Raw genomic sequence first — 12619 nt, forward strand, 5'->3', positions numbered from 1 at the left:
AAAAAACTTTATGATTCCATTCCAAACCGTCTAATAGAGGTCATATCGAAAAATCGGGGGCATACTCATTATTAATTGAGAAAAACTTAATAAATAAATATTTGAAAACCAAAAATTGTAAACATTTCTTTAATTTTTTTGATATTTTATAAGATTTTTCATGTGGCCTCATCCAAGTGACGCACTTTTTCATACTGTTTTTAAGTAGCTCTTTAATTAATGTAGGGACATTCCAACTGTTTTTTCTATTTAACCCCTTAATTTTATTAGTTTTTTTAAAGAAAATATCTACCTACTCAAATGTAGTAAATTTTTATTGGTACGAAATTTCCAGCAGGTATAAAGAACGAAAATCGGTTGAAAAATATGTGGCCTCATCCTAGTGATTGGCAGTGTATATTTTAAATACCCGCAAATAGGTGGTTAGTAAATTAACCACCATACCTGAAAGAGTTTTAACTGAATAGACCTTAAATAAAGTGACTTTTATACCATTGACTAATAATAGGGAATAATATCATCATTGACGCATAATACGGAATAGTATGTAGGTACATTATAGAATTTAGAATTTTAGAATTTTATTAATCACGATTAGCTAACATTGTAAGAACATAAATTCTTATTTATAATATAGCTTTAAAGTGTGCAGCAGCTACGGCATTTTGTATCACAATAAATATAAGTTAAAATGTTAAAACATCAATTTACAAAAAGAAAGAAAGAGAATAATAATAACAAAAATATTAATACGAGTAAGAATAAGTACTTATACAATTTTATAAAAAGATGAATTTAAAAAATGTATTATTAATTGTTTTAATTGTAATTAATTGCTAAGGTACAGTTTTAATTCATTTTTTAATTTCTTTGCGCAATTTAAACTTCTTATTTCACGTGGTAACGAATTCCACATTCGTGAGGAGTTTACAAAAAACTGGCGTTCAGATGTCGCACAACAAAAACGCTTGACCAAAACTTAAGCGGAACGATTTGAGTTTAGGAATCTTATCTCATTATAAAGGTATTCAGGTTGTCGGGTTTGAAGAATATCAGAGAAAAAAGTTAAAGTTCGATATTTGAGAAAATTTGTAAATGTCATTCCGAGAAATTGAATCACGTAATTGGATATTCGATCAAAACGTCTAAGTCCATAAACATAACGAACAGCACAGTTAAAGACGACACTAAGTTTTCTTTTGCTTTCGAAGTCAATTTTGCAGAAAATTTCGCAACCGTAAGTGATTAAAGGAAGAAACAACGTTTTTATTAAAAGAACTCTGATTTTTATTAGAATTAAATATTGAGATGGCCAAAGCATACGAAGGACACTATAACACTTACCCACAGTTCTATTGATATGGTCCTCCCAAGTCAATGTCATATTGAACAAAACACCGAGGCTTACAGCTTTGTCGACATACATGATGGCATTTTCTTTGAGAGCAACTTGAGGAAAATATGACACATCCATCTTATTCCTAGCGATGACGATGCATTTCGATTTTATCGGGTTAAGTAGCAAGCAATTTTCAATTGACCATTGATCGATTCTTTTTAAATCTTCGTTAATATATGGAACGTAGTGTTCAATCATCCCTAAGGGACAACTTAGGTAGAGCTGAGTGTCGTCGGCATACATGCGAATGGAACAATTTTTTACAATACTAGGCAACTCGTTCTCATACATTGAAAAGAACAAGGGGCCTAGTATTGACCCTTGTGGAACACCATTCGCAACAGGTAAGAAGATCGATTTTTGTTGATTATGTTCAACCGTCTGTTCACGTTCTGTTAAATAAGAAAACAATAGATCGACTGCAGAGGAGGAAAAATTGAAATAATTTGAGAGCTTAAGGCAAAGAATGTTGTGATTTACCATGTCGAAGGCCTTAGAGAAATCGAGAAGAATTAGGAAAGTAACGTTGTCCATATCAACTGCTTTTCTAATATCCTCAGAAACACTTAACAAGGCAGTCAAGCAGCTATTTTTCTTTCGAAAGCCAGATTGTCTTGAGGTCAATAAGTCAAACCGTGATAGAAACTCGTTTATTTGCTTTTGAAGTATTCTCTCGAAAACTTTCGACAAAAAAGGCAATTTAGATATAGGCCTAAACTCATCTCCTTTGGAATTTTTTGGTATAGGAATAACCTTTGCTTTTTTCCATAGAGAAGGAAACTTACGTGTTCTTAAAATGGAGTTAAAAATGAGTGTGATGAATGGTAGCAAGGTAGGGAGAACAATTTTTAAAAACTTAGGGTGCATCATATCGAGTCCTACAGCGTTAGATTTTATCGATAGAAGGGCCTCAACTACATCCTCCGGGGTAATGGGAGAGAAGTCGAAAAGGGGTGTATTAGGCCTAGCATTTGATATATTATTCTCCTATGAATTAACCCGGTGTGGAAAATGCGAGGTGCCTGTCGTGCTTGAGACGAAAGATAAGTTTAGGGCATTTATGTCAAGCAAATCTGTAGATTTTTTATCGAATTTACAAATTCCTATGTTTTTCAGATTCTTCCAAATCTCTTTGCTTCCCAATACGGCATTGAAACGTGTTGAATATGTCTGAGCTTTGGCCTTGCGTATCTCCCGAACAATTTTGTTTCGCAGTTTGGAATAATTTACATAAAAACTGTCAATGCGAAATAATTTCCAGCGTTTGAAGAATAAATCTCTTTTTTTAATGAGAGAGAGAATACTTCTCGTTATCCACGGTTTGCTATTTGGACTGAAAGTTTTAGTGCTTAGGGGCACATGACTATAATAAAGTTCATTAATTTTTTCAGTAAAAAATTCTACCTGCATAGAGGGCGAAGATATATCTAACAAAGAGTTCCAACTAATAGTATTAAGATTTTGTTCCAAGACGGCGTAGTTCAAATTACGGAAATCCCTGTATTCGATGGTATGGTTTTGCCTATGTCTTTCAACGTGGAAATCATAAACTAAGAAAATAAGGTCGTGTTTTGAAAAACCTGGAGCAGATAGTTAATCGTAGTGAATAACTTTATTTCGATCACATACTAAAAAAAGATCCAACAATGAAGGATTACCATTATTAGGGAAATGTGTAGGCTCAGAAGTTACAGAAAATAGATTAAGCGTCAGAAATTGGTCATACACGTTATTTTCCTCTAAGATATTGCAGTTGAAATCACCACTTAGGATTATGTTAGAGTACGAAATTGAAACCTCTTCTAAAATAGAGATAAGAGGATAAATACAAATGTTTCTGTTGGGTCGATATACTGTTCCCACTAAAATTTTTTCTTGACCATTCAAAATTTCTACGAAAGCGAATTCCATTTCACTTTCGTTACAAGAAACAGCTATCTGTCTTGATTTTAATGTTTCTTTGACATACATGGCAACTCCCCCACCTCTGCAGCGTACTCCATTTGAACGATATACCTTATAACCTGTGAGAGAGCATATGTTGTTGTTTTGAGATTCAGAAAGCCAAGTTTCAGATACACAAACCACGTCAACCTTAGAACCTTCAAATGTAAAGCGAAACTCTTCAATTTTACATAGCAAACTTTGTGCATTGATGTGAGATACTCTAAGGCCAGTTTGATGTCCACTCAAAATATTAATCATGGTGCGCAAATTAAGATCACCCATCGCAAATGAAAACAATAAAATTTAAAGTGCACAAAGAAAAAACAAAGAAGATTTACTGTATGCTAAAAATCCTTGAAAGATAATGTATTGTAAATATAATTGAAGTTGTAAAGCTTAGTAGGAAGTTAAAGACAGTAATAAAAAATTAAAAAAAAAAATTATAGAATAAAAGCAGAAATTTAAAAAAAAAATATGAATATATTATAAGAAGGTATTTAAATATTAAACATTATATTTCAGAGTTGGCAACCATATTCAAATCCTCCAAGCAGTCGATCAGTTGAGCTTCTTCATTCATAAACCGCTTGATGTAAACATCTCCTCTCGAAACAAACACAGTGCATAGTTTTTTGCTTTCTCAGAGCCATTGCATGCTGGTATATTGACAGATTGTTTTTCGTTAAGATTATAGAAAAATTGTCCCATGTTTGTACTCTACCAACAAACTTCTTCCTTTTAACAGAATATATTTGTACTTTGCTTATTCGAGAAAGCGAAATGAATTTTTTTGTTTTTTTGATAGTATATTTTAATAAAGTCCAACGTTCAGCTTGCCTATGTATAAGCGAACCGCTTCGGATGGCCCCATCTGCGGCACTGGATACCTAATACCTCTTCATATACTTATGTAGCAACCAAATAGCTGGACACTCCGTAGTTTATAAGTATTTATAATCAATTCCATAGCAAAAAACATCCTCTAACTGCAATTTGTTAGAAACTTTCATATTTCTATACCTTCCCGATCTTTTTGGGAAGATAGGGCAATCCTGGGAGAAATCCATCGACGGTGGAGGTGTGTACTCTGAATGACTGAAATTAAGTCTCTCATTCCGCCTTCCCAATCATTGTGGCGTGTTCCAGGCGGAACTTTTGGCGATAAAAGAAGTCTTGTCCTGGCTTAAAGAAAACGTGATATATATCAACATCTAATATCCGAATTTTCTCAGATAGTCAGGTCGCTATTAAATCCCTGAGCTCTGTCTCTACAATCTTTATAAAAGTCCATAACTGTCGATCATCTCTAAGGAGATGGCACAACAGTTTAATATTCACAGTTACTGGGTGCCAGGATCGATAATCGGTGTCATAACTGGGCACTGTCTAGTAGAAAAGCACGCCACGCGACTAGGCGTATTTCTGACCTCTTCCGTGCATAGCTCAAAAACGCAAAAATTACCTTGGAGAATTTTTCTATAACGATCTAAACGATCTCAATCATATTAACATAATCAGTCTTTCACGTTTCATAAGAGATTCAAATTGGTTTCATTGAGGTCAGAAGAAAACCTAACAGGCCTATTCTGCTATTCTAATATTTATTGCTATATTTAGAATATTTTTTTATAAATAAAAGAATATTAGCATTTTTGGAGGACGGAAGACACTTTTTAAAATTTTTCCGAAGCTCTCTGTTTGATGATTATCTTATTCCTCTCTTGAAATTGGAATAAAAAGTCCAATACTGCCCATTTCCAAAAATTATTTTGTTTAGATGGATTGATTAAACTTAATTTTTGTATGAATTAAAACAATTTATCCAACATTACCAAGATTTTTACATGAACAGCTGTTTATTTGAATGTCAAATTGGTTTGGGATAATGTAGTTCACCCGATGGATAGCAGAATGCAAAGGCAGTGTGAAAGGGAATCGAATATACGATCCACGTGAATATCAGAATAGGGCTGTAAGATTCCCCTTGAAAGATGGTTAAGTTTTAAGTTGCAACGAAATCTTGTAGAATCAGTTGCGATAGTTTGCACCTTTTTTATATTTATGTTGGGCCCGATATCCTGGTGAGAATATGACCAATTTAATTATTGATGGATAGTCCATATAAATCGTGCATTCCATAATACCTCATCACTTGTATATAACTCGTTTCTGGTTAGACGCACCATTTTTCTCTGAATGAATTGTAGTTTTTTTTTTTTCATGAACTACCAAATAATGTATTTATATGAAAGGTTATTAAATTCTCTTCGAAAAAACTAGTGAGACGGAGCCAACGGTTGTTCTGATCTCGTTATTCCTACTAGTGCATTATTTACAAAAAAGGAGGAGTAATAGTGTGGGGGGTTGGTCACCATACTCACCTGATCTTAACATCATAGAAAACCTTTGGGGATGGCTGACGCGTCAAATTAATGAAGAATGCAAGCAGTATGAAAGCTGTGAATAGCTTATTGACTAAGGTGATTGTTGATAAATAACAATCAAAATGATCGAATCTGTTCTACGCAAGGTGTTAGTAGTCAAATTGATAACTAAAATATGTTTATTCCGAATAGAGCTACCAGACGTTTACACAAAAGACTCAAAAGACTGGAACATGTTCTTAGTTCACTTTGTTTCTTTAAAAAAAACCATACATGTGGCCGACAAAGCTTACGACATTGGAAAAAAGGAAGAATTTAATTAAAAATCAGCCAATTTGAAACTTTTGTTAAGATATTTTATAAGAATCAGTTTAAAATTTCACCAAGGCAACAACGATTTTTGAATCTGAAATTGTTCAATCGAATTCAATTGAGTTGAATCATCTTACACAGACGGATTAAAAATGATAGTCAATTTGACTATCAAAAAAATAATAGTAAACTATCACCTTAGCCGATTGTACGAATCACTTAAAAGTAGAATTTTTGATGTCATTCCGAGTCGTGGAGGTTGTACGAAGTATTTAAACTATGAAAAATAACCATACAAATAATAAAAAGCAAAACAAATATTATAAATCGATCAACTTCTTTTGTGTTAACTTTAAACAGGTGCGTCTAAACAAGTGAACCGATTTATTTGGGCTTTTTTTTGCACTAGTTGTAAGAAAGAGATCAAAACAACCGTTGAGTTCGTTTCACTTATCTTGAATTTTGTTTTTTTTTCGAAGAGAATTTAATAACCTTTCATATAAATGCATTGTTTAGTAGTTCATGAAAAAAAAAACAAAAGAAAAACTACAATTCATTCAGAAAAAAATGGTGCATCTAATCACGTGAACCGCACTGTAGGTAGACCAGTTACATACATTTTTGACATTAAATTCGTCTACATTTACATCATTATTTGTTTTTTTTCTAAATTATATTTCAATGCAACTCCTTTCGTCGGTAAATATTAAGTACATTATGTATGTACGTACATATTTACATACATTAATATGATTTTTTATTGAAAGTTATAAAATGATCTAATGACACATAAACACAGACCTCCATTCGTTATTTTTGATAATTTTAATACGAAATTACATAAATCCTGACAAGCAATGGTTGAGAGTTGTAAGTCACTAGGCCCTAATTCTCAACGGGCTGTTGACCCACCTAATTTATTTATTTATAAAACTAAATTTAAATTGCAATAAGTATTTCTTAATATTATGGATGTTAAAGTTCCTTAAAAACTTTGTTACAATGCGGACTTGATCAGATTATTTAAAAAAGTGCGTATACGCCCAAGTGTATATCTTGAGTATTTAACCCCCGTCGTCGTAGTTTTCGAGTTACAATATTTATGAAAGTAAATTTTTATTGTTATTTTTAACATGAAGTTATCATGACCATAGTTGCAACTGATAGGAATTGAATTTTGTTAGTTTTTTATAGCTTAACTGCGCCCCTAAAGTCAACTAGGTTTACATGAATTTGCATGTTTTAAATTGTGGATCTTATGTATAAGATTTTTCCTATTTTATAATTATACATTTGAAAAATCAGTTTGTTTCTTCTAAAAAATGTATTTATTTAACATTATACATTAATAACTAAAAACGTTTATTTGAAACATATGTTTGTATATGAAACGACGCACGTACATATCAAGTATTTTTTTACTTTTAATTAATAAAAAAAATATTGTATTTGTTTCCTTTAGATCTTTTATGTATGAAATGATTACTAAGAGAAAACCAGCTCCACGTATGTTTTGCGATATTTGCGAACAATTTGATATTCACGAAACAGAAGATTGTCCAATGCAAGAATCCAATGGTGGGGAAGCCTTATTTGAACCCGTCGAAGTGGTGCAAGATATGAGTGATAGCGATAAGGCCAGAAAGCTTCCTGCTCCGAGAAAGTATTGTCAAAATTGTGAAGGTAATTTCTTTGATTTTTAGTTTTGTTTTCTTTAAATATGTATTTAATCATACTCTTTATTTTAGTTTTCGATGATCATGAAACAGAGGACTGCTATGCTGGACTAGATGATTAATGTTGATGTTTATTTTATTTTGAAAAAAAAACGTGTTATTTGGTTTATACATAGGACTTGTATAGTTTATATCTAGATGCATGTTTTTGAATAATTTCCTACCTACCCAAATAGAAAATATATTTATTTTTGAAATATTAAGTTTGTTTGCTTTGCGAGATTCTAGAAAAATACAAAAAAGTAGTCGAAGCTATCATCCACCCGTATGACTGGAATATATTATTTTCTCATTTTCAATTTCATTTAATTTAATAACACTTTCAAAGCTTTTATAGAGTGAAGGGGGAAGACACCAAGATTGTTTAGATTAAAAACATGTTTGCACAGAGAAAAGTCAATAGAAAGTTTATGCTGTGTAAGGAAGTCTTTGAATGGAAGTTAAAATTCATTTTATAATACATATTAAATTTAACAATTAAGGGGTAACAGAATCACTTAACTTTACCTTAAAAGCGGAGTTTTTTTTACACAATTTTATATAAATTAAATAGGTTAAATAAAAGCAATCCGATAGGATTCTTAAAGTCAATATGCATAAACACACATTAAATTAGTGTAACTAAGGTGGAAACAAAACTTTAGTTAAGTTTAAGTTCTTGAAAATTGGATGTACCTGCTACCCTGCTGTAAGTTATGTTACCAATATCAAACACAATAAAATAAGGAGTTGTTGTTCTTTGTACTTAACGTTATTTTATTTATTCATTTAAAATTACATTTACATTAGCTTGAATACAAAATTTGTTTCATTCAAAAATTCAGTACTTACACTATGCCCGCCTGTAATCGCTGTGGTAATGACCCATAAGGTATTAAGACTGTCGGCACTGCTAGAATTACGGGTGTATTCATAAACGTCAGCCTAACTAAGAACTGCAATATATTTATTCATAAAGTTAGATTTTCGATCGAACTAACCTAGTCAAACTGCAGTACCTACCGTTTATAAACGTCAGACTGACGTCAGCGTCGGGCAGATTGTGCAGCTAAATTTGTTGGCTCCAGAAAGTGCGGGAATTATTAAAATAATTTTTACAACAACAAGAAGGACGAAGCGGCACTGACTCGTAAAGAATTTAAGTAATGGCAAATATTTTGTTAATTTTTTGGTAAGAATAATTAAAATTATTATTTTTAATGGTTCAGCAAAATTTGTTTGACAGCCTTTTTGACCTTTTTCTTTACTGCAGACGTTCTGCATTTAGAGTGCGTTCAAAAATGCATCAGAAAAGAAATTCGATTGTACTTACGCAAATTTTCTGCGTTTATGAATACACCCTACCTATCTAATGAGTTCAGTGAGTTTTCATGAAGGACACACTATCCAATTCCAACTCCCAAATTAATCTAAACGATCCAATATTTAGGTTCTCTAAGACTTGTGATCTTTACTCTAAGGCAATTTTCTGTAGGATCTGGAATGTTCCATTAATTCACATCCATGACTGAGTATTTTTAAGACCCTTTTTTGAGAAACTCTCTTTCGTCTCTACATTTTTTACCAAAATTAAAGTGATGTTACAATTTTATGTGGGCCGCCATTAAAGCATTACAGAAGTCTTCCCATTGTTTGAATTCTTGGTATTCAAATCGAAAAATAAATATTTACAGTATTCCAGCAGAGAATCGGAAAGAGATTGTGCTTACACGGCCACGCTTCTCACAAAATTATATGTGTCATTTTTCAAAAATACTCTTGTGGACATTTATCGTACGAGTTTGACATTTTCAACGTACACCCAAAATTGTTTTGGAGGTTTCTCTGAATTTAATGATACAAAATTCGTACAAATCGAGACAAATCCATTGCCGATCGGTTACCTTCAAAGTTCAGAACACAACAAAAATTTGTACCCTTAACTTGTTTTTTTAAGAATTAGCGGACAAATATACCAAAGACACAGTGTGACCTTAAGAACAAAAATAAGGGGTTAGAAAAAGGTGTTGGTATACTATTCTTGAATATTGCAATTACAGGGAATGGGAAAGACAGAACATGGTAATACTCTCCAAATTAAGAAAAAAATGTGTATGTGGGCTACTGTTTTTTTTTCCGTCTTAAAAGTCCTTACTCGAATCGGGTAAAAACCATAATTTTCAAGTTTTGAACTCAATCGACCCAATGGTCTGGGCTGTAAGAGCGAGGATAGACAGACAGACGGACGGAATTAAGGAACCTATTTTTTGTAATTCTCTACCATCGTAAAGTCATGTTTGATTAAAATCTCGAGTTAGAATTTTTCTGCGAATGCAATACTTGCCATATAAACTACTCAAAACAAATAAGGCCCACTAAAGATTTATTTTGTATTTTGCTAAAACAAATACTTAATCGGAGAACAATATCCAAGCCCAGCATTTTGTTGTAAAGATTACATGTGTATAATTCCATATTAATGCTTTGAACAACAATTTTACCTTTGCCTCTAAGTGAATAGGCAAAAAAGTCGGTCGTTAGAAAAAACAATCAATGCAAAAATTATTGAATTTCATTTCTCAATCTGATTCTTGAAGGTGATTATAAGGTTCGGTTCTAGACGCCATTTGGATAATGAAAATACAATGGTCGCATTCACAAAACTGGTAGCTACGTAGTCAAGGCATTCTGATTGGCTAAACCTTTACCTAACTACAAAAGTAGTTGAAATTTCCCTTCCGACGTAGTGTAAAAATTTCGGCTACAGTTAGTGCACATTGGTTTTGACATTTCACAATCAGCTGTTCGGTAAGGACACAAGAATTCAAAATGAAATGAATCTTTCGGAATTTTAATACAAATATAAATCAATCAAACTATATCTTCTATTTTATTGTATTGTATTTAAAAAGGAAAAAAAACAATTTAAACTTCTGAAAACACAAATGTTTCTTGTTTTCTATATTTGTATTTGTCATTAATATGACAGTTCCGGATTGACTAGCTATGTAGTGCAATTTTGCATTCACAAAGCTAGTTGAAATTTGACTAGCTTTGTGAATGCGACCAATTATAGCGGTTAACATGCTGGTATGAAGGGATGTTGCAAATGGAATCGGTATGTCGCGGCGAGATATCCGAAACGTGTAAAAACGTTTCCAGGAAACCGGGAGTGTAGTTAAGGAAAAATTCGAGCCACAACTCAGCAAGAAGAACGGTACATTCGAATAACTGCTGGTCGAGAGCGTACTGTAACCGCCCGAGCTTTACAAACTCAACTGTGCCAGTCAACTGGCACTCAAGTCAGTAATAAAACCATTCGCAGTTGACTCCACGAACATGGTCAAGGTTCCAGATTGCATGTTATTCTGTCGAAACTTAGACTGGTCCATCGGCAAGAGTGATTAAAATACACCCGTGGCAATTACATTAGACCACGGACAACTGGCTATATGTATTCTTTATAGACGAATGAAAAATCAAATTTTTGAATGATGACAAACGAGTACGAGTGTGGAGAAGGAGAGGTGGACGTTTTAGTGATCAGTGCATTCACGGAAGTGACTGATTTGGGGGATCCAGTGTTATCCTACGGGCTAGTATAAGTCTAAGCAGAACAGAGCTGATTATCCTGGATGATGGCACCGTTACCGCGGCCAATTGCATTGAAATAGTAATACGACACGTTGTGATTCCTTTTTAACAAAGAGATGGCCATGTGTTTGTTCTTATGCAAGACAATAGTCGCCCACATACGGCTTGTTTTACGCAAACAGCTCTTTCTGATTTCAAAATTATACTTTTACCAAGGCCAGCAAAGAACCCAGACCCCAATCGGATCGATCATTAATGGGAGCAGTTTAAAAGAAACTTCAAAGAAATCCAAAGCTGTGTCAACACTAAGCAGGACCTTATAAAAGCATTAAAAGCCTGTTAGGAGCTTATACCCGAACAAAATGTAATGCTTCTGATCAAAAACGTAACAGATGGCCTTATACAGAGCATACAAGCGTCAAGGGGCCCTACTCGCTACTTAGCAAAATAAAAGAACAAGACATCATAGCAACAAATAGAAATGTGTGAAGTTTATTTTTTTTTAATCTCCCTATAAAATGTTTTTTTTTTCAATGTAACTTGAATAAACAAATTTGCCGGTGTTAAAAGTGTCTACACTATTACTTAATACTTAGCTGAAACATAAACCAACAAAAAAACAACATAAACACCAATTTTTTTCAGACGAAAGCCAAAAAACTATGTGGGCCCTATTTTGTTTTGAGTAGTTTTTTTTTTTAAATCATAAAAAGAACATACGGAACTAGTTTTTTTAGGATTCTGAAGCTGGTCCAACTTTTGGAATAAAAGAAAAAATAAGTGTTATTTTTTTGGCGAATAGGATATATGTATATGTATGTATATATATCTTATACCTCTAGAGACCGTATACTAGTTGTTAAGCGGTTGGTCTACGAAAGATTTTCGTTCATAGTGCAACAAAAGCTTTACATTGGGATTAAGATTCCTTACTTGAGAAGCTAGGCGGAATATATCGTCGTCGTTCTATGAAAACTCCCTAAGTCCATTTTCCGTAAAAATGAACCAAATACACTAAGTTCATGCAAATGACAAAATTTTAATTTTTTCAAAACTCCCTAAGCTTAATGATGTACCATTTTTATATTATATAGAATTAAAAATCCCAAAATCTATTAATTTGCATGTTGATTTCAAACTTTAAAAGCAGGGAGTTTTAATAGAACGACGGCGATATTATAGTACAAAAACGCCTGAAGATTTCTAAACATACTGAAGACTAACCGTGTTTTTTTGGCATTCTATAAATAGTATAGTAGAAAGTTACC

The 12619-nt window shown here is 32.9% G+C and overlaps 1 protein-coding gene across 1 annotated transcript in view; it reads left to right on the top strand.

Moving 5' to 3' along the window:
• Nucleotides 1-7977, top strand: part of LOC129948806 (restin homolog) — a 42990-nt gene extending 35013 nt beyond the window's left edge. Inside the window, exons 12-13 of the mRNA XM_056059853.1 lie at nucleotides 7505-7725; nucleotides 7791-7977. Of these exons, the coding sequence (XP_055915828.1) occupies nucleotides 7505-7725; nucleotides 7791-7840 (271 nt within the window). The 3' untranslated portion in view covers nucleotides 7841-7977. The remainder of the gene's footprint in view (nucleotides 1-7504; nucleotides 7726-7790) is intronic.
• The last annotated feature ends 4642 nt before the right edge of the window (nucleotides 7978-12619 follow it).

Source organism: Eupeodes corollae, chromosome 3 (assembly GCF_945859685.1).
Source record: "Eupeodes corollae chromosome 3, idEupCoro1.1, whole genome shotgun sequence".
NCBI lineage: Eukaryota > Metazoa > Arthropoda > Insecta > Diptera > Syrphidae > Eupeodes > Eupeodes corollae.